This window comes from Alosa sapidissima, chromosome 24 (assembly GCF_018492685.1).
Source record: "Alosa sapidissima isolate fAloSap1 chromosome 24, fAloSap1.pri, whole genome shotgun sequence".
Classification (NCBI taxonomy): domain Eukaryota; kingdom Metazoa; phylum Chordata; class Actinopteri; order Clupeiformes; family Clupeidae; genus Alosa; species Alosa sapidissima.
The window spans coordinates 9,056,793-9,079,649 of NC_055980.1; the positions used below are offsets into that span (position 1 = coordinate 9,056,793).

General features: G+C 47.2%; 1 protein-coding gene across 1 annotated transcript; it reads right to left on the reverse strand.

Moving 5' to 3' along the window:
- Positions 1–13,213: 13,213 nt before the first annotated feature.
- meox1 (mesenchyme homeobox 1) lies at positions 13,214–22,558 on the reverse strand. Its single transcript, XM_042082551.1, has 3 exons — positions 21,133–22,558; positions 15,827–15,999; positions 13,214–14,105 (listed from the first exon to the last, which is right to left on the reverse strand). The coding sequence occupies exons 1-3, from the start codon at positions 21,650–21,652 to the stop codon at positions 13,983–13,985; spliced, it is 816 nt and encodes a 271-aa protein (XP_041938485.1). The 5' UTR covers positions 21,653–22,558; the 3' UTR covers positions 13,214–13,982.
- Positions 22,559–22,857: the final 299 nt, after the last annotated feature.

Consider the following 22,857-nt stretch of genomic DNA (forward strand, 5'->3'; position numbering starts at 1 on the left):
TAGCTCTCTGCAGCCAGGGGAAACTGTGCTCATCTGTATACTGCTGAGCTGGTCTTGGATGAACGTGTTTGCTCGTGATCTTGAATGATGCATTACCTCCGCCGTGCCTCTTTACTGTGCTGGGATCAGTCGAAATGAGATAACTAGAGCCAAGGAATTCTCTGCTGAGTTGTCCTGAGGCCACACCACATGAGCTGGTTAAGCCTGACCCATGTGAACTTTATTACATGGTGCTGTATGCTGCTATACGCTGTGCTGTGCTCGATGGTGTTTTAAACCCCCAACATCGTATTCTAGGCAGCGCTGCCACCGTTGACTGAAAGGCACCTAATTCTAACCCTAACCCTAACCTTAACCCATGCCTAACCCTAGCGCCTTCCAGGCAGCACTGCCTTGAAGACAACATTGGGGTCTTAAAACACCAAGAAACCTTTGCTGTGCTGTGCTGTGCTGTGCTGTGTTGATCTGGTATAATCCAGAGGCCGGCGTGCAGTAAGGCGATCCCACTGCAGGCCTCTGGTTTCCAGCCAGCGGGCCTAGATCACGAGGCCTTTCCTCTCAGACTAACTGGGGCAAAATCTCAGCCTAATCATTGTAAGGGCAGATTTCCTGTCGTTTGCTTGGGCGGATGGGGGTCGGGGGATGGAGGAGGTGGGGGTGTAGGCAGGTGATGTGGGGAGAAGTGGAGGGAGGTGGCAAGAGGGAGATGGTCTGGAGATCTTGGGCTGGGTTTCACGACTGAGGTCTTTGTCTGCATCACAGTCTAGTTTCCCTAGGCTACACCAGATGACGCCTGAGTTTGTCCAAGTGGTTAGGAATGGCTGAGATTATAAATAAATCTGAGTCCAGCAGTTTGGTGACCATCTGTTGAAGCGACTGAGGGCACTTAGTGCTTTGTTGTGACTCTGGCTCTGGCTGTGAACATCTAGTGCCATTAGAAACAAAGTGACAGCAGCCCCATGGGTCTAAAACCCAGAAGGTCAAAAAGTGATTTTGTCACCTCTCGCAATCGCTCCCAAGACGGCCAACTGTTTTGAACGAGTTTCACTTTTGTCTTTGTTTTTCAACATTGCACACGTCTCTCAGCGTTTTTTGCCTGTTCCAGTAAAGCAGTTCTGGTCTATTTCTGAGGGGAGAAAAGGTAGGGTGGGACACTTCCCACAACCCCCCCCCCCTCCTGTCTCCGCGGAGACGCCAGAGGTTGACTAATAATGAGGTCACAGGGTGGGAAGGCCACTGGCGAACACAACACTCCCGCTAACCCTTTACAGTGCTCGCACACGCATATTGTTTCTGATCGGCTCCCGTTAAACCTATGATAAATTTCTTCGATAAGTCCCAGTGACTGACACGGTGTGTGTGTGTGTGTGTGTGTGTTTATGTTTTTTTCTATAGGGTCTATAGGGTGGTGTCATTGTGTGTGCAAGAGACAGAGGGAGAGAGAGAGAGAGAATGAGAGGGAGCAAGAATGGCCTCTGTGAGTGTGTAGCAGTTCTCAGTTTACTCTCTAGATCCCTCAGAGCTTGTAGTGTTTTCCCAGTGCACACACACACACATGCACACACACACACACACACACACACACACACACACACGAATATACACACACATACATACACCCTGCGGCTCATTAGAAAGTCTCAGGTCTCCTCTCTGACCTCTCCATGTGGCTCTCCTCGCCCCCCCCCCCCCCCCTCCTCCACCACCACCGCCTCCGCTGTCTGATACGCCATGCGCTCGCGCTCCTATTTGCGTGGCTATCTGGTTTCAAACGCAACGAGACCAGGCGAAGCAGTTGGGGAGTTGGGGGTCTTAGACGAGAGCGCGCCAGGGTCGGTCCTGTGAGTGAGCGAGCGAGCGAGCGAGAGCGGCGGCCCTCTAATTGATGCTAGAGGGAGCCGCTGGAGCAGGCAGCACAGACGGCCCGTCCCTGTGGGACGAGTCCAGGGGCTTAATTAGATTTGTTCTGTAGAAGCTCACATTCCCCCTCATCCCCCCCCCCCCCCCCACCCACCTTTCCTTCAGGAAGACCCCGGGATGTGCCCACTCCAGGGCCCCTGTTGTCTTTGGCTAAACCCGGCGCTGTTGTTTCTCATTTAAGTCGTGTAGGAGTTTTCAGCGTGAGCCGATGAGCAGAGGAGAGCAGAGCAGATCTCCCAGCCAGGACTCCGGGAGGAGGAAGGAGTCTGGAGGCTCACACCTCGCTGATCTTACTCGGCTGTGGAAATCCTGTCCGGTCAGTGGATCTGCGGCAGGGAGGGACGCTGTAAGAGCAAGGGCTTGAGTCATGCACAGATGGGGAGCCGTCGGTGTTGTTGAAGGAAAAAGAAACGCAAGACTTTGTCCATGCCACTGTTACTGTTATCAAAGCAACATTTGAGTCTGAATTGGAGTAAAGAGTAAAGTGTGTGAGCCAAGCATCATTATGTTTTTATAAGTTATAGTCATAGTTCATATTTTATGTTCTTGAGTGCTTATTATGGCTGTTAAACAGTGAGTAACAAATTGGACATGGCACAAATGTGACAGCACAAGACCTTCAGATAGAATGTATCTTCTCTGAACTAAAACGGCTGCTTTAAAAGGTCAAATTCTTTACTCAGCTGAGATCAAGACACTTTTTCAAAGATCGAGCCCTCTGGGGACTTTTGGGTGGACCAAAAGCAGGACATTTCCAGCGCTACACCCCCACTTATACAGCCTTAGTGGACAGCCTTGGTGGTTTTCTCCAGCAGACAATGAGGCGATACCGTGTCCAAAAAAACCTAATACCTGACCCGCGTATTAAATATTAGTTCTCAATAGGGAAGAATAAAATATAATGACTTAAGCAGAGAAAGCCCAGGATGTCCACAAAATGCTCCAAATACATCCATTCCCCCTGATGCTGCGCCACAGAATTCAGGAATATTATATGGTATTAAAAAGGGGTGACCACTAGGCTTTGCCTTACAAAGGCAAAAACGTGTAGTCTTGTGGTTGCTGTCCTTTTTATGTTTAAGTCCATTCGGAATCAAAAGGTTTGAGAATGTCGTTATGGTGACCAGCATTTTCTGTAGATTAGAGGATTTCCAACGCATTTTATAGGCTTGGTAAATCTATAAAGTTTCAAGCTGGCTTTAGGCTGACTCCAGTGGGGGATGAGGTTCTGTTAAAAATTACGCTCCATGTTATCTCACAGGTGCAAATTGAAATGGGTTAAACTCCTTCCACGGCTTTAAATTCCTGCTCATTGGCGTGAAGATTCGATAGCCACTGTACGCTCGGCACGCTGCCCAAGCCTGGATCAGCTTGTCCTGGACGCTTGCCTAGCTCGGGCTGCCTGCTGACAGCGCTGGCTCAGACCTCTGTGCCAGCGGCCTGTGAGTGGGCACAGCCAATGGAGGAGTTGGAGCAGAAGGGTGGGGTGGGGGGTTGGGGGCCTGTCTCAGTGTCCCTCGGACGTGGACGAGACACACAGCCCCGGCATTAGCGCAGTTCGAGCACTAATCCAACACAATCCGTCCCAGACCAAACAGCTTACTCTGGGGGAGTGCAGTGCCGGGGAAAGGGCAAGGTGTGTGTGTGTGTGTGTGTGTGTGTGTGTGTGTGTGTGTGTGTGTGTGTTTGTGTGTGTGTGTGTGTCTGTGTGTGTGTGTCTGTGTCTGTGTGTGTGTGTGTGTGTGTGTGTGTGTGTGTGTGTGTTTGTGTGTGTGTGTGTGTCTGTGTGTGTGTGTCTGTGTCTGTGTGTGTGTGTGTGTGTGTGTGTGTGTGTGTGTGTGTCTGTGTGTGTCTGTGTGTGTGTGTGTCTGTGTGTTTGTGTGTGTGTCTGTGTCTGTGTCTGTGTGTGTGTGTGTGTGTGTGTGTGTGTGTGTGTGTGTGTGTGTCTGTGTGTGTGTGTGTCTGTGTGTGTGTGTGTCTGTGTCTGTGTCTGTGTCTGTGTCTGTGTGTGTGTGTGTGTGTGTGTGTGTGTGTTTGTGTGTGTGTGTGTGTGTGTGTGTGTGTGTGTCTGTGTGTGTCTGTGTCTGTGTCTGTGTGTGTGTGTGTGTGTGTGTGTGTGTGTGTGTGTGTGTGTGTGTGTGTGTGTGTATGTGTGTGTGTGTCTGTGCGGAGGCTGGGTGTTTGTGTAGACCCAGAGAGACAGGCTCGTGAAAGCAGGTGTTAATTAGAGCCAGGGCTCTAGGGTGAAGCAGCGAGTGGTTGGAGTTTGGGTTGTGTGTGTGTGTGTGTGTGTGTGTGTGTGTGAGAGAGAGAGGGTTGAGAGCAGGAGCTGTGACATCATCACCCCCTCTGTCCCATCAGGGAGTTGACACTGACAGGACCTCCATTGTTTGGTGGAGGGGGGGTGGGGGGTGGAGGGGTAAGGTGATGAGGGAGGGTGGGTGGTTGGGGATCGGGGCTCCATGTGTTAAACATCATCCTCCCACGTGCAGCGGACGCCGACGCGGGGCTGAAATCTTACCCCGCACCCAGGAGCGCCCCGGCTGATGAAAGACAGTCTGGGGCGGGGAGCAGCGAGCTGCTGGAACACCGAGGCTGGAGAAATCCAGGCTTGTCACGCCACAAGCCCCCCCCCCCCCCCTCCCCTAAACACACACTCACACACACTCACACACACAGGCACACAAACACACACCCACCTCCATATCCCAGGGGGCTGATGGGAGTTGGAGTCAAGTGTATGTGTGTGGGTGGACTGAGAAAGAATGACAGTGAGAGAAGGAGAGTGAGTGAGAGAGAGACAGACAGAGAAGAGAGACACAGCGAGACAGAGAGAGAGAGAGAGAGAGACATAGACGGAGAGAGAGCGAGAGAGGGAGGGAGGGAGGGAGAGAGTGAAAAACAAACCGGGAGGAAGAGAACGAGACACCTGATCTATGTCTGTTTGTCTGAGGCAGAGAGACTGACCACAGGCCGGGCCGGCAGGGCCTCGAGACGGACAAGCTCCCGGACATGAGCTCTCACGCACGCAAGCGGCTCCCGCGCAGCACAAAAGGGCCACACGTAACTCTCTCTGCCTCTCGCCCTCGCTGTCAGCTAGTTTCCTCTGAAGTGCCAAAGCTGGTGCCTGGGCCAGACGGCTGGTCTACCCACCAGTCTGTCTGTAGCTGTGGTTGTAGAGTCAGGTAGCAGCTTTGTTTTGTCTACCCCTGTGAGTGCACCATTTTTAGACTCAGCAGCCTGTTGTTTCTCATATGCATACTATAATTTGCCAATCTTTTCATCTGTTGTTGCTGCACGCTAGTTTGTGTGTTAACTAACAGTGTGCGATACACACACTCATGGACACTGTGGAAGTCGCATGCCAGTGTGTGTTTACGTTCACGGTCAGTGTTCCCTCCCTGACCACGTGTCACGTGTGTGAGGATGGCCCACACCGCTGGCCAGTGATCACAACGTCGGACGGTGTTTGTGTCGAAGTGATGCGCTAGCCCCTCTGGCCCCTGCCTGCATTGACCCTCGGCAGTGGACCGGGCCAGTGTGAGTTCACAGGCTGCGCCTTGTGCAACACAGTGCTCTCTTTCTTCACTCTCCCCCTGAAGGGCAGTCTCGCGTGAAGCCAGTTTCCGGGCAGACAAAGTGTTCCCATGGACTCAACAGGGGTGAATGATGCCTCAAGTGCCGACCCAGAACTCAAGGTCCTGCACCTCACAGACAAACACATTGCTCCAAAATATCTGTGCCAGAGGGGCTATGGAAAAGTACTGTTTTTTACTGGGGGTTTTTTCGGATATGAAGAAATTTTATACAACTGAAATGACTTTAGATGTCCCATCTCTAAATTGTTGGATATTAGCTGTCAGCTGTCTTCTTTTGCAGTATGTGGTGTGAGTGTGTGTGTGTCACACATCTGCATCGAGTGTCTCTTTGGCCCTTGGGAGTCTCCGGTTGTAAGAGAGAAAGTATTCAGTCTGAAATCTAGATCCAGCTGCGTGGTATTTATTGCGTCCAATAAAATGCCTCTGATTCACAGTAGCTTTTATTGATCATTCATGGGTTCCAGTGTAGCAAGAATATAGATGCGACGTGCCATTGGAAAAGCCCGGTGATCCAGTTTCACTGAGCCAAATTTTATTTTATTTTCTTCCAGGGCAATACCTTCAGGTGCCAGGTCCGCTAGCATTGTGCATTAAATCCCACTGTCAGACAGAGGATCAGTTATTTTTCTTTTTCTGAGAAACATCAGACAGAAAAGGGCTTTTTGTTGGGGTGGGCGAGAGGGGTGTCTGGCAGCCATGACACCTGAGCGAGGGCGACGGGGTGCGGGGTGCGCCAGGGAGAGTGAGTGGTGCTGATGGATGGCCTCTCAGCTGCTCCCACCAGGGCCCGGCGGATCTCCTTTCTGCCCCCACAGCCGCCCCGCCGTGTGCGGAGGTGGTGCGGCTCCGACTGGGAGAGGAAAGAGGGTTCTTCAATGGAGGAGCGCTTTAGGGTTTATCTGCTGATAGTGACTGAGCAAATGTCTCATTTAGCTCCTTAAGTAGATAAGAGGAATCCATGAAGGCTGCACACAGGATTTATGCTGATCTCTCAGTGGGGTTTTATAAAAAGCTCTAATCCATTTTTAGAAGATTCTATGGAGAAACATATTTTATTGAAGGTCTTGTATTGTCATAGAATGGTAACGCTGCATGTTGGTATGGCCAAATGCATGAAAATTTTGCATATTTCTCCTCTAAAGGATCCTTATATTTGAGCAGAACCAAGGGTGTATTGTATATAGAGAGCCCAATGACTATTTGTTTGGGAGTACGTGTTACATTTTCTTAATATGGCAACTCTAAGGTTTAAGTGTCCTTTTGTAAGGTGCAAAGCACACACTAATATGTCCAATATTTCAACATAGCATAATAACAGTTACAAATTTACAAGATACACATTTACAAAATGCTCTCCTATTCAGCCGAAGTTCTAAATCTAAATGTCCGTGTCATACTGTGTAGCCTATTTAGTTACATCAGCAAATCAACTTCTTGATGTAGAAAGGCAGACCACCTTTAAACGTGACTGTCAAAAATGGATCAATTTCCATGGGCTGATTAAATTGGATATTCAGATGTGGTTGATAAAAAGATGGTCAAACAAAACAAAAAAACAGCAAACAAATAAACTAACCCAGGGCAATTCCATATTTATTGATTATACATGATCCTGTCACTGTTATTGTCTCTTCTTTTTCCATTGATGCCTCATATGGACATTGGTCGCCATGCTCATTTTGGAAAAGGTTTTGGTCTGTGGCTCTCTGAGACACGCCCAAGTACAAATACACCAGTCGCCTTTATTACATCACAATTTGAAACAGCTGTTCATCTTGATCAGGTGATCAGGGATGTTATGGCCAGGAACATCTGAATCTGCTCTCCAGGAATTATGGCGCTGATTAATAATAATTATTGTCCTGTTCTCAATTTTGAACATAGTTTCATAATTCTCTTCTGTAGTCAATTTTTTGCCATTAACTCAAACTTGAATCTTGAATATGATTCTGATTCAGAGCATGTAGTACTGCTCCTCAGTGGAGTTACAGGTAAACTACACCAGGCGTGTAATTGAAGCGTTCCGTTTGTGACGCGTAAAATCCATTTTAGAAAACTGGTGTATTTTTTCCGAACATATGCGCCGCTATCACGTCTGGTGTAGCTACTTCCATTGATTATAGTGGAAGCTAATTGTTGCAGCAGACGCAACGCGAACGCTTCAGTTACGTGCCTAATGTAGCTTCCCTGTTACAGTAGAAAGAATGCTACCCATATACCCTGTACTGTGTATATATAGCATATAGCATAAGATCTGGGTAGCATTCTTTCTATCTCTACAGTTTATATACATATATCTATACAGTATGCGTGTGTGTGTGTGTTTATGTGTTTATGTGTGTGTGTGTGTGTGTGTGTGTGTGTGTTTATGTGTGTATGTGTGTGTGTGTGTGTGTGTGTGTGTGTGTGTGTCTGTGGGTGTGTATTTGCTTTGATGCTTTTTTCTTGTGAAGGATTCTGTGCAGAACCTGCAAGGGGGCAAATCTGTGCTCTTAGTAAAGCACAAAACTATTCCCACATGGCCTTTCTCTCCTTTTATGTGGAGCAGACCTCCATGTGGACCTCTCGTCCCCAGGTGCGGCAGAGTTTGGTGCACTTCTACGCCCCCAGCCACCTACTTCCTCTCGCTGTTCTCCAGTCAAGGTTAGAGCTGGTCATCTCCACTGACCAGGGGGAGCGATATTAGCTATGTGGTGCACGGCGTGCTAACCGCTGCAGCTCCTTGCAGCCTCAGCTTCAGAAACTGTCAAAGGAGTCTTGCAGGAAGTGCGGAATAATTTAGAGGCATGCTGTGCTGCTCGGGCCCATCTTGACTGATTGTGCAATGGAAAGGATGGAGAGGGAAGATTTATTTCTCCTGGAGGAGCCGCTAATCTTGGGAATGGGGATAGGTGGGGATGGGGAGGGAGGAGAGGGAGGGGGAGGGGGAGGGGGAGGGGGGGGGTGGGGGGGAGGGCACGGTTTTCACTGACCACATCCTACACAGACGCGCAGCCTCTGTTTTCCACTGAATCACGCACATCTGCGCCTGCAACATGCCACATCCACAAAGAGGCGCGCGCAAACAGGGACACACAAAGCACAAACAAACAAGCACATGTGCACACAGACATGCACACACACACACACACACACACACACACACACACACACACACACACACACACACATACACACACACACACACACACACATGCACACACACACACACACACTCTCACGTACACACATTCAGACAACCCACATACACCCACACAGACGAAGTCAGACACACAACAGGACACACACGCACACACACACACACACACACACACACGCACACGCACACATGCATACACACACACACATACACACACACACACACACACACACACACACACACACACACAAATGCTCTTACCTTTTTCCCCTTGTATCCCCTTTTCTGCTGCAACTACTGTCTTGGGAGGATATGCGGAAGACATCGCACATTTCCTCTGCTCTCTTCTCCAGCGTGAGAGGGCGAAAAGCAGACGGCGCAGGGCAGCAGCAGGAGGAGGAGGAGGAGGAGGAGGAATAAATTTGCAGGTGGCCTAAAACAACAATGAGAGGACGAGAAGAAAGAAGGGATGTGTCTAGGCTGCAGCAGAGGTCTCAGAGAAGCTCAGGCCAATAACATTTTTAAAAAAAGAAAGAAAGAAAGAAAGAAAGAAAGAAAGAGAAAAAGATTGCTCCTGGTTTGTACGTTTTGCTTTGACAAAGGCCAGTAGTCCCGCTGGCTTTGGCCTGTTAGTGATGGGGTGAATGGACGGAAAAGGATAGAGGGGTGCTGGCGAAGAAGAGATGAATGGATGTCTGGGGGTCACACCTCTGATTAGCCCAGACAGGGAGCTGTGGAGGATGGGTAAGCGATCCTCTTGTGCCGAGAGAGAGAGAGAGAGAGAGAGAGAGAGAGAGAGAGGGAGAGAGGGAGAGAGGGGTGGGGAGAGGGGGGCGAACGCACATGTTGCCCTGTTAACACTTTCCATCTCTGACAAGCCAGTCCCATGTGTGAAATCTCATGGTCGCAGAGCAGGAGCACCAGGGGGATGTTTAATATCATTCCCATTCATTGACAAGAGGAGGCCAAATACGCCTGTCAAAACATAGATACTGTACATCTCGCTGGGCTGGTTTAAGCACAAATTTGGCTTAGAATAGGGCTCCCCTCATTCCAAGTGCAATTCCGTCCAGACTTAATAGCTGCTGAGAGACCAGAGGAACCAATCTGGGGGAGATCTGGAAAACACACCCTTTCAATTTCATCAGTGTTTCTTATAGAATTATAATCACCATGAACAACTCATTAGTGCGTGTGCTTTTCCAGACATTACGAATGTGACCTAATGATAGCCGCTCATAGCAGGTAATGCGATTTCTCATATTAACAAATGATTTCCTGCAGCCGGATGTTCCAAAATTATGTTTATATTATGCATGACGACTTGGCTGCTAAGTGGGCACAAGGCTTTTATTCATTGTGTGCTGTATCAGTGGAGCACACACTAAACATGCTTAACTTCTTTTCAATCAACCATTTCCATTGAAGGGCAGCACATTGTTTGGCATTTTATTTATGAAAAATGTGTCTTAGGTAAAACAGACAGATATTAGCTCTTTGCTAATTCTGGTAAATATTGGCAATTAAATGCCTTATATATTTTATTTTTCAGTTTCACTCACAGACACCCCATAATTTTCTAAAAATCCAGAAATATACTATCACATCCAAATACAAGGGTCATTATCTTGAGCTATATTTTCTTTTGTGAAGAACATCTCTCTCCTCAGTCTCTTTCCTCGTTATGGAAATAATTGAGCTATGGCCTAGTCATCTGATTGTAATATAAGATTTTGAATGATTTGTTCATGGACAACATACTAATGTAATTTAGGTGGTAGATTTAATGGTTCATAGCATCTGATTTATAAGACCCTCAGTTTGTCACACACAAAGCATTATCCCTTATTGTGTTAAGAAATCAAAAGGGATATAGATTACATGAAAACATGACTGGGAGAGTATAAATACCCCATTTATAACTTTCCTTATGAGAGAGAATAAGTCTTTGTCTGCTTTGATGTCACAGTAAAATGTTGCTTTAGTAAACAATAACAGCATGCAGATGGACCGTCCCCACTGGCAGGACAAGCTTTAATTTCAGTGGGCGCTTCGCAGTCATGACCTCCACACCTCCGGCTATCCATCAACCCCCTTCCCCACAGACCTGGCCAGTACTACCCTGGTGCTAGTGGAGGAAGGGTGTCAAAGTAAAAGCCCCCCCCCCCCTTCTCTCTGCTGTTTACCTGCAAAGGTTTAGCAACAATATGAGAACAAATAGAAAGGCCAAATAATTATATTTTGCCAAGTACTGACAGGTAATTAAGTGTGACGTGTTTACATTAGTTTTACATGTTATAATGTGTAGTTATAAATGTTTTGTTATCAGTTAATAAGCTTTTTATAATCCATTACTTATACGGTCAAAATTCACTTCACAAAAGGATGATGTTATTGTTAACGAAACGCACGTAAAGTTATAGCAGTAACATAATATTTTTGGCAAAGGATTTAAGTGGAACCTTTCAACTCGCAAGCGTGTTTCAGTTCATGGATAATCGTCGCTTTCAAAAGTAATCTCATCTCCTTGCACTTATAGGCCATTTACAGGGAATTCTTGTTGCATTTGTAACATCACTAGCTGTTCAACCAACTGCTGACAAATGTATTTTTGTGCTTCACATTTATTTGACTTGCCCGCATAAAGGTCATATTCTCAAAGCACAACGTAATGTGTTTTTAAAAGAATGTCCCAAAGCGAAATCTGCTTTCATAATCACAAGCTGGCTACAGGGTGATGGAGCTACCCTTGTTATGTTTGAGTTTCTGGAAGCTTCTGCCGGTCTCTTAATTTCAACACCACTACCAAGTTGATAGATGCCAAAATCTGAGGGATGTCTCTCCTAAATTTCTACAACCTTGTTGTCTAAATTGCTGGCAGAGGTTCATCATGGCCCTCCACATGAAAAAGCTTGATTGGTCATACATTTTGTTGTCATCATATTTTTTGTCCCGGCAAAACTCATCTAACGCATGTCTACCATACAGATTTCAGCACCCTGGTTTCAGCTGTCATGACGGCTGGATAGACAGACAAGATCTACTGACAAAAGAGAGCCGGCAGTCCCAACATTCCCAGTAGGATTTCCCTGAGTCCTACCCTAAATCAACAAATTTATCATCCCTTCCATAAACACAATCTAATATCCCGGTCAAATGAAATCCAATATATAATTTGGGGTCTAGCTTGTATATTTTATAAAATGTCTTAGGTGTAAATGAACGACGAGCTCCTGGAGTGTCATTTTTTTTTATTAGCAGCAGCACTAATACCATCATTATGTTTTATATGTCAAGTTTATTTTTACAGCCATTACCTCTAATACAATAATAGGCCTCATAGCTGTGGAATGCATAGGAAGTAATGAAGGATGGGTTTGGAGCAGCTGTGGGCTGCAGGGGTCAGTGGTACAGTTAGACTTAACCCCTGCCGTGGGTGTGTGTGGAACGGTTCCCTGGCAAGTCCAGGGCAGTAACCCCTCCAGTCTTTGTTTGGCCAGCCCCAGGCCCCCCGGCACATAGGCCCGCCATTGTGAGTTCCTCTGGACTCCTGGATGCTTTACTTCTGTTTTCTTTTGGAAGCAGGAAATTGGATGACTGGCTACCTGCTACAACAACATCCTGTACTTGAGAAGTGGTCTCTTCGCCCATACCCACCTATTATTTCCTCCCTCTTCTCTCCCCAAAAGCCACGCCGCTGGTCAGCCTCCAGACTTCTGGTACGACGGCTACGGGGGCGGGGGGGGGGGGGGGGGGGGGCCCTCCTCATGCGCCGGCCTGCCGGACCTACATAAAGGGGGCGGGTGAGATCAATTTTTGTACCCCCGGCCAGATGCTTCCGTCGAAAATAGTTCTGGGGGCCAAGTCTATAACTGGCGCCAAATTTGCAGCTCGCGGCCATTCGCGGCTCAGGTACGGTCCGAGTAGTTTGTAAAAGGAGTTGGGAGCAGCAGGGCGGACGGCGGGCCTAAAACACACTACACACTGTTTCACATGCTGCTCACATTAAATATGCTCTTTTCCGAGCCAGCTGAACCGCATGCATGCGTATCGTTAAAATGTGCCGTGGGATTTATAGTCACATGGACACGTGATTTATGAGCAAATGGATGAAATCTCTTCCTGCTTATCTTTATAGAGAGGTGCTATGTGTTCACCTGCCTGAAGGCAGGCTTTGGTCAGCAAGGACGAGGTCAATCAATAGTTGTTCATCACATCCAAGGCCCATTAGTTAGAGAAACCCAGACAATGAAAGTAAATCTTGCCCTATAGAGTACATTCAATATACCCCTGACACACCATTAGAGTAGCCTTTTAAAGAATTTAATTTAAATGAAAGATGAGAGTTCCAATTAGAGTAAGGGTTTGGGGGGAGTATATATTTTTTATGTCCACATTTCTGGACAGTGTTGTCATGCTTTTTGGACCAAGACGTACACAGAGGCCCAAAACAAAGGCACAAATGCAAGCCAAGAAAGTGTAACTGTTTGCTCTTTCACCTCATAACTCAAACATTTGAGGTTTGGGTAGACAAAAAAAAATCACCATATAGATATTTCATTTTTTGACAATTTATTCTTTTTTTTGCAGATCTCAATACCAACATCTGTTTATCATTTCATCAAATGTAAAAAAAAAAACAATAAAAAGAGGCAAAAATATATGCTAAATCATTGTTCAAAAGTAACGCAAAAAGTATACTCTAAGAACCTGACAAACAAGAAGGGAAAAGGGGGTTGAGGCACTCTTGGTTTAGTAATACTGCTGGGATCCTGAGATAGCCTCTTTCGGTCAGAGCCGTTAGCAGGTGGTTGCGGTCAGACTCCACAACCAGACGCCTGCAGTGGAAGCCTGCAAGCCTCAACAACCGGGCAGCAGTGTCCATCACTGTTCACACTGTTACGACGAGAAGAGCTCACTGAGAAATGTCTGTGAATGCTAACGACGCAAAAGCCGTGACTCGCATGGTGCAGTCTCTCGTTTCCCAAGTCTGTGGGCTAATCATAGTTCCGCAGAGATACGCTGACCAGAGAAAAAGGGATGAACTTTCAGATCAGACCACATCGGGTGGGGGGTGGGAGGGGATGGGATGGGGGGGGGGGATCTTGGACTGTTCCAAGGCTCTGGCCAGAGTGTCCATGTGGGCGGTCCCACACTGGGGGTTAACAACAAAAGAAAACAAAAACTCGAACAAGAGTTCATGATGGCCATCGTGCCATCCCAGTCAGTCAGTCCAACGTGCCAGGGAGTTTTGGTGTCTCTGGTGGCCCAGAAAGGAGGGCGGGAGGCAGGGGGTGGTAAAAAAAGCGTCACGGAGGCCCGCTTCACTCCGAGCTGGGCGAGGCAGCCGAGTCAAGGTCATCGGCCTCCAGGTCATGGGGGGAGGCAGGCTGTCCTCCTTTGACTCTCTTCCACTTCATCCTCCTGTTCTGGAACCACACTTTCACCTAGAGAGAAAAAGAGGGGGAGCCAGAGAGAGAGAGAGGAAGAGAGAGAAAGAGAGAGAGAGAAAGAGGAAGAGATTGGTCATCACAGCACTGGTCACAAATAAAGCCAGAAGCAAACGATCTGGAAGCCAGATGATTGTCAGACATATGGTTTACAGTGGTTTCTACACGTTGGTGTCTTGCTGCGATGCAATTTTAAGTCTAACTCTCCCAGTGATTAAAAATGGCGCAATACGGGGGCAATAACTCTGGCGACCACCAGGGACGTCAAATCTGTGACCCTTGTGCATCCCTCTCGGCATTCCCCATGGCAACGGGGGAACCGCAGACAATCTGTTCCCACACTATTTTTAAAAAGTCCGTCCCCAGCTCCGACTCGGCCTGCCACTCACGTCGGCGCTTGGAAAGGCCGGCTGCCAAGATATGTAGGATGCATCGGAAAAACTGGAGACGGAGCAGCCGGGGGACTGGGGAGGGGAGTGGGGAAGGGCTGGGATCTGGCGCGGGCCGAGGGTGCCGGGCCTGGGAAACACATCTAGGACCAGACTAAGGTCTGTCACTGTGAAGCTGCGGCCTCATCCGTGCGGCTCTAGCGAGACTGGTATGGAGAGCGGGGAGAAGCCCCCGATCGCCGTTTATATTTTTCGCACCCCGTATAAATGGGAGAAAAACAGTTTACTGTGGTAGTTACAAATGTATGTCACACTGTATCCACTGAGGTGAGGTCTGGTTTGAAAGCAAATTTTTAAAAAAGTGTGCAAGTAGGGGAGATGTGCTCTTAATCTCATCATAATTTGTCAGCGAATTAATCTGCATACTGAAAGTTATGGTAATCACATTGATTGTTTCCAGTCTATTTGTATAATGAAATCAAAATGATATTTGATGTGTTTTACTTTTTCAATCTGTTAAACTGAATCAGTATTCAATTAAATCAATTCCATTAATCACAGCTACCTTAAGCAAACACTTAGATGTTTTGCCTACACAACATCTTGTACTTTAATAGCAAACGCATGACATTAAAGGGCATATGACATTTACTTTCAGTGAGGGGATAGCGAACCTTTTATACTAGATATAAAAACTGGTCACAAATGATATGTCCTGACCATGTCTAAATAAAAGTTTGTCACCTTTTTTCTGATCGTCAGAGTGCCTCAGATATTTCTGTGACTGCCTTTTTATATCCTTTCTTATTTAACCGGACAGTCAAACTCTCTTATACGACTACAGGCCCATCCCTACAAAAGCAACTGATTTTCCACATTTACTAACTCTACATACTCCTCTGTGACCCAGTGTAGCACACCCTTTATATTTTGTATATAGTTTATATCCTGATCACCCATTATTTGGATAGTCCCCTGTAGCATACTTACAGATTCTCAGACGATAAACAAATAAACTAAACAAATAAATAAAAACTCTACATATCTCTTGTGGTGAAGATTGGGGTTGGGCAGGGTAATGTTAAGCAAACAGTTAGAAAGACTGAACTTGAATTGTAATCAACCATAATGTAAAGTCTATGTGGGTGGACTATCCAAATAATGTGTTACCAAAAATATAGATATGTCTTATTATATTCTTTCCAACATTTTATTTGAAAAATATGACATAACATATTGGTTCTAACACAAAACATATTGGTTCTAATTGAACCAATCGTCATCTTTGTTGAAGGTGCTGTAGTCTGGGGTCCTGGCTGTTGCTCTTACCTGTCTCTCCGTGAGGTCGAGGTTGACGGCGATCTCGTAGCGGCGCAGACGCGTCAGGTAGTTGTGGTGGGTGAACTCGGCCTCCAGTTCCCTCAGCTGCTCTTTCGTGAATGCCGTGCGCTCCTTCCTGGCCTTGCAGTTGGAGTCGGCCTTGAAGCTGGAGTCCTGAATATCTGCAAGGCCACAAGGGTGGAGACGTAAGGCTGATGAATGTGTTTGCTTTGGATTCAAATGCAAGGCACGAAAATATTGATTTCATGGAAAATGTCATATTGCATTGATGTTTCTCGTTGTATTAGTATTTTCAGTTTTTCCATCTCTTTTTGTTTTTCACATTTTTTCTTGCAACGACATCGACCTCCCTCATATGCTGGAGCACAACTCAGCAGAACAAATGTTTGCGACATCAATCTCCGGCCCCTTGCCACCTCTCTCATCCAACACCTTCTACGCTTTAGTTCCCAGGCGTGTAACGTTTAAAAGTCTCCCCACATTTTTTTTTACAGCGCAACTGCTGTTTTTTTTTGTGAGCCACAGGCCACACACACTTGCGCAAAGCTGTGGCCCGGATCAGAGGGTGCCCTGGCCCCCAGTGATACTTTGGGTCGGGGGGGTCGGGATCGGGGGGATGGGGTAGGGGTGGGGGGTTGGAGGTCCTGAAATGGGCCACAGAGGAGTTGAGTTAGCCAGGAATGCGGCGGAACATCGTTAAATCCGCTAACAAAAGAACAAAGGCCTCGGCCTGCTCCAGCTGAAGCATGTGTGTGTGCATGCGTGTGTGTGTGTGTATGTGTGTGCGTGTGTGTGTGTGTGTGTGTGTGTGTGTGTGTGTGTGTGTGTCTGGGAAGACTTCCTCCTCTCCCGGTGCTCTCAGAGGAGGAAGTAAGGCTCCCGCCACTGTAACTCAACCTGACAGCCCACAGATCAGAAATCAACTGGAGTTTGTCCTGTAACACCGTCACGTCTCCCTCTCCTTCAACCCCAAGCCCCCCAACCATACAACACACACACACACACACACACACAGCCACATACACATACACACACACACACACACACACACAGTCACACACATCGTCCTTTTTGAGATGGTTTTATTACGTGATATTAAGATTCTCCAATCTTGCTGCTTTAGTATTTTGAAAAATGTTTGACCGTTACAAAAATGACAGGTCGTTCTGTCTAAACAGGCCAATTAATGGAGGGTCTTTTCATGTAGAGCGAGAAAAACTATCAATACAGCCACAGACAGCTGATGCAATCCCTGTGAAATGTCTATAATTTGTCAAAGTGAGAATTTCTCGGCAGCGGCCGCCAGGACACAGAGCCAGACGACGAAATGGACGGCGATCACCGAGCCAGATGTGTGGTGAGATCCAGACAGTTTTCATGCAACACAGAGGTGTGTGTGTGTGTGTGTGTACAGTATGTGCGTGCGTGCGTGTGTGTGTGTGTGTGTGTGTGTGTGTGTGTGTGTGTGTGTGTGTGTGCGTGTGTGCATGTGTGTGTGTGTGAGTGAGAAAGAGAGAGCGAGAGAGAGAAGTAGTTCTTCATTCACACTTAACAACCTGTGATCTGATTCCCATGAAAAGAGGATAAAAAGAAAGACAGAGACGGTCTGAGGCAGACAAGTGGAGAAATAGAGCGAAAGAGAGAGGGAGAGAGAGAGAGAGAGAGAGAGAGAGAGAGAGGAAAAGTGAAAATAATCATCATTAAACTACTCCCACTCACTTTAGCTTCTCTGAAAAAATGCTGTACATGGCAAGGTGGTGGCAGGTTGAGGGTGAAACACCTGGCACGGCAGACAAACTGAAAATGTGTGTGTGTGCATGAGTTTATGTGTGCTAAAGTCTGTGAGTAAGTGTGTGTGTGTGTGTGTGTGTTTGTGTTTATGTGTGTGTGTGTGTGTGTGTGTGTGTGTGTGTGTGTGTGTGTGTGTGTGTGTGTGTGTGAGCACAGGCTGCACAGGCTTCCACAAAACAGGCCCCAATAAATATCTCCAGCAAAAAGCCCGTAAACTTTAAGGGAGCAACTCCTGTGCCCAGCGGGGTGTCTGGAACACAAGCAGCATTTGGCATGTTCCTCACGGGGTGCTAAAGTCATTTGTCTTCATTTACTCGCCAAAACCAGCCGGCTATTACGTCGCACCGTATGTAAATTAGCCACCACAAAAACAAAACACAGATGCAAACACCATCACCCTGTGTTAAATCAAACACATGGGCTGCAGCCTTGAAACTGTCTGGAAAACCTAATGGTGTTTGGTTTTTTTTTGTTTTGTTTTTTTTTGTTTTGCTTTGTTTTGTTTTTTTTGTTCACTTCGCTTGAGGTGTTTTATTTGCTTTGAATAAATACAAATTTGAATGATAGTAATGAAACTCAAATGATCCTCCTTTGTGATATTGTTAATGTGCTGCATTCATTTTGGGGAAAAAAAGATAAAATTCTGTTTGTTTCGCATGATCAAAAACAAATGAACCTGGACTGTTGAATTTTTTTTCCTTCTGAAACTCTACAAACCAGAAAAATGACTGGGTCAACACTGATAAATATCAAAACCATACTCAAGCATTGAAAAAGACATCAGCTTTTTTCCTGGCCATGCTTTTGTCATGTAAGGTTTGGACGACCATGCTCTTTTGCATTGTGATGAAGTTCCTTTGGCAGCGGCTATCCTATCTGCTAACCATTATCCATAATTGTCACGACAATAACTATTACGTGCTAGTCATATTCCGAGCTCCAGGTGAAAGGCCCGTGTGAGTGAACGCAGTTGGGCTCGATTAGACTGTCAGCACCCAACGTGTATTCGCCCACTGCACCCTCATCACTCTGTTTTTCTAAGACAAATATCTCCAAGGCATTTTCCTTCGCGCATAAGTTATGCATCGATCTGCTCCACATTCAGCTGGTTTGGGCTCATGGGCTGAAGGCCCCAGCTCTGCTCTCCTCTGCCTGTATCAGCAGGTTTTCCAGCAGGAATAACACATTGATCTGCTGGTATTTGGTTACCGCTTAACAACAGGAAAATGTCAATGGATAAGAATGCGAGAGTGGGATAGCAGGCGAGCTCCATTACAGACTGGGGTCTGGCATGTTCTCTCCACAAGTGGGTGAGGGTTACAATAAGGTAACCCAAAGAAAGCAGGAAAATGAACCGTGCATGGACATATATAGGCATATATGTTTCCCTAATTAAGCATGAAGGTCTCTATGTGTGTGTGTGTGTGTGTGTGTGTGTGTGTGTGTGTGTGTGTGTGTGTGTGTGTGTGTGTGTGTGTGCACGCCATTTAAATAACCTCTCATGAGAGACATGGTTGTCTGGTCCTTTCTTTGAGACTGTTAAAATGAAGACTTTTTTCGCAATCGAACGAATATTGCCTTGCCTATTTGGATGTTGAAACACAAAGCCCACTCAAGCACGATTGGGGAAATATATTTATCTTCAAGAAAAGCCCCCCCAACCCCCCAACCCAGTGAGGCAGGCGAAAGCGAGCTCAGTTTCCATAGCATGGCAGAGGGCTGAAAATTAATGCTTGTACCAGATGTGCTACAATACCAAGGTTCACTTTTCCTACTCTCCGAGCAGCATGAAATTGGGAGTACGCAAAGAGCATGGATCTATAGCTATTATAGTGATTTAATCATTTCCGGCCACCATTAGTCCAAACTACAGGGGTGGTTAGGCTGCAGGTCCGTTAGGTGTGCGAATATCGCGTCCCCTTGGGTCTTAAGAATTTTGTGGTGTTGTATGGAGTGTTCATTGTGTGAAATGGAATCAGGGATCAACCGAAACATGCGCTCATGAGCAGTTACTTGTATTTGAAGCGTTTTTAAAAATACGGTCTTAAATTATTATACACATTTTGTCCAAAATTCACTGTAAATATTACTTAATTTCTAAGTTTTTGGGGCTTTAGAGAATTGTGTTGATGGCCTTGGCGACTTCAGCACAGTTAAATGTGAAATGTGATTAAATATGATCAAATCCACTACATCTCCATGTTTCCAACAGGACACTACTCACCCTCACCAACTCTCTTACTCACTGGTTACTAACGCGTTGGTCACATAGGGGTGCTAATGGATTTGCTTACTCTAAGAAAAAATCAACCCCAAACAGCAAGTCCTTGATCTGATGTAGCGGCTCCCTTAAATCTCCTGAGTGGATGTAGAAGTGGAGGTGAGGAGATGAGGAGATGAGCAACATTCTTTCAACACAATAGAGTTTGACTTACAGTTAAGTGGGGCAGGGGACACTGTGAGTAATCACATTTTACCTCATTTCTTTGAGCCTTTTAAGAGGCTAAAAACAATAGCGGGAAACAACTGCAGCAGTCTGTGTGTGTTTGTGTGTGTGTGTGTCTGTGTGTGTGTGTGTGTGTGTGTGTATGTGTGTGTGTGTGTGTGTGTGTGTGTGTGTGCTTTTGGTGCTTGTGTGTCATGTGTGTGTGTACCTTTATGCATGCATGTGTAAGTTTATGTATGTGACTAAGTGTATGTGTGCATCTTATGCCTGCTTAATCCAGACTTCGAAAACCAAAAATTATGTTGCGCAATATTTTTTTTGCTTGAAATAATTTGTGTGATTTTTAGCACTATTCACCGCAGAAAAATCTAGTTCCTTTTTCTCTCTAAAATAAACACTCTGTTCACTAAGAAAAAAAAAGCTGAATGGGGATCTGAATTGAGAAGTCTACAGCAAGCTCTGCAAATAAACTTGTGTAACTCAGTCACTAATCCATTTGAATATGAAAGGAGAAAGATTTGGCAGATAAAGTGACATCAGAATCAAAGGCACACACACGCTGTGAGTAATTATGCTGTATCAACCAAGTCCAAATTCAAGACATTTATGAAGTGTTAAAACACCCTGCTAGAGAGCCGGCTGTCTTTGGTTCAGCACACACCCTTGTGACAGCTACTGTACGTAATGCAAATCAGACAAAACAAGACACTTAGACAAGCTGAGTTTGGCTTGCCCCCATAACACAACGCAAGCCATGAGTTTTGCTCTTTTCTTTTTCCCTTTGATAATTCTCCGTCAATCATCCACTCTCTGTTCTCATCACACACACACATACACACACACTGACACACACACTGACACACACACTGATAATAAGATATGCACATGTACATAATAACACAATCTATGTCAGATGAAGTCACCACACACAAACACGCACACACACACACGCACACACCACGTACAATAAGATACACTCACATACATAATATCACAATCCATGTCAGAAGTCCCCCCCCCCGCCCCCCAACACACACACACACACACTCTGTCTCACCTGTGATGTCCCTCTTCTTCTTGGCGTGCTTCTTCTCTGTATCTCCCACTCCCAGGCTCTGTGGCGAGTAGTCGCCCTCCAGGCCTCCGCTCACAGGCCCTCCACCGGGCAGCCTCTCCCCTCCCGCACTGTCCATCTCTGGACCTCCCGCCACTCCGGCCCCGGCGCCCACCGTGGCCGCCTGGCCGCACGGCTCCTGCCCGCGGCCCCTGGGCTCACAGGGCCCGAACTGCCACTCGGGCCTGGACTGGTAGCCACCACCGGCGGCGGCGGCAGCGGCGTGGGCCTCCGGGTAGAGTCTGTCGTCGCGCGGGTACGCGTGCGGCGACGGCACCAGGCAGGCGTTGGAGAAGTCCGTGTAGGAGGTCAGGAAGTCGGGCTTCTGGTGCAGAGCGAAGGGGGCCTGCTGGTAGGGCTGGAGCCCGCCGGTGGGGACCCCTGAGTGGGGGCTTCGCACGCAGCCCCAGATGGGGTTGGCCGGGTGTGAGCTCCTCATGCAGCTGCTGGCTGGCTGATCCATGTTCAGCTGGTGGTGCTGCTGCTGCTGCTGGTGGTGTTCGTTGGGGGAAAAAAAAAAAGAACTGGACAGGTTCTTCTTTCGTACGCAGGCTCAGGCGGACCAAACGCTGGGGTGCACAAGGAAAAAGTGACCCTTTCGCACACACATGCGCTCGCACGCAAGAGCAAGCAGTGCAAGCAAAGCCGGGCGCTCTGTGCAGGAGGATTGTGTGTGAGAGAGAGAGTCGGCGTGCGGCGTGCAGGAGATCAGCTGCTCGGTGCCGACGCTGAGGTAATGCAGCGCTGGGAGTATCCGCTTCGCCTTATCGGGTTTTTAAACGCACATCACTGGGCAAGCTTGCGTCCACCTGTGGAAATATCACTTTCTCTCTCTCTCTCTTTTCTTTCTGACTTTCTTTTCTCCTCCTCTCCCCCACTCTATTCCTCTCTCTGTCTGTGTCTGACTAAGACTCTGAAGTCTGAAGGTTTGCCTGAGAGAGGGGAGTGTATGAGCACACACTCTCCAGTTGTGGTGTAACTCTGTCTCTCTCTCTCTCTCTCTCTCTCAGTCCTTCCCTCTCTCTCCCTCTCTGAGGTGTGACGTGTGAGGCGGCTTCCCTGGTCTTTTCTCCCTCTCTCTCTCCCTCTCTCAGACCCAGACCCGCACACACATGCACACACACCCTCCCTCACACACAGTCTGTGGCGTTAGATTTTAACTCTCTCTCTCTCTCTCTCTCTCTTTCCCTCTCTCTCTCTCTCCACTCACATCCACACTCTCTGCTCTTTCGCTCGGGGCTGCCTGTTTTCACAGCTCTGAGGCATTCCTTGACAAGCACTCCCTCCTCCCTTTTAAACGCTTAGGTGGGAAAGAGTGGCAAGTTTATGGAGTGTAACGTGAGCCAGTGGAGGAGGAGCTGGGAGGACCAGGGCCTAGCAGCCACATGTGGGTACCCTCCAGCCCCTCAGCCAGAACCAGGGGCCAGTTCAGCCCAGCCCAGCCCAGCCCTGCCTCATCTACTATTAATCACGGGGGGAATTTTATATGCACATCTGATGGGATTTCCAGGCGTGGCCGTTTAAAGGAATACTGTCAGTAAAATAGAAAAACGAACACCCACACGGGAAAGGGTTCCAAGTCTCTCTCTCTCTCTCTTGTCTTTGTGTCTATCACTCTTTCTTTCTTTCTCCCTCTCTTTCTCACCTTTCTTCTCTGCCCTTTGCTCT

Coding starts and splice junctions, on each gene's coding strand:
- meox1 (XM_042082551.1), bottom strand. CDS start 21,652: ATGGATCAGCCAGCCAGCAGCTGCATGAGGAGCTCACACCCGGCCAAC. Junction 16,000..21,132: donor GAAGAAGAGGGACATCACAG/GTGAGACAGAGT, acceptor GTGGCCTTGCAG/ATATTCAGGACTCCAGCTTC. Junction 14,106..15,826: donor TCGACCTCACGGAGAGACAG/GTAAGAGCAACA, acceptor TTTTCTCTCTAG/GTGAAAGTGTGGTTCCAGAA.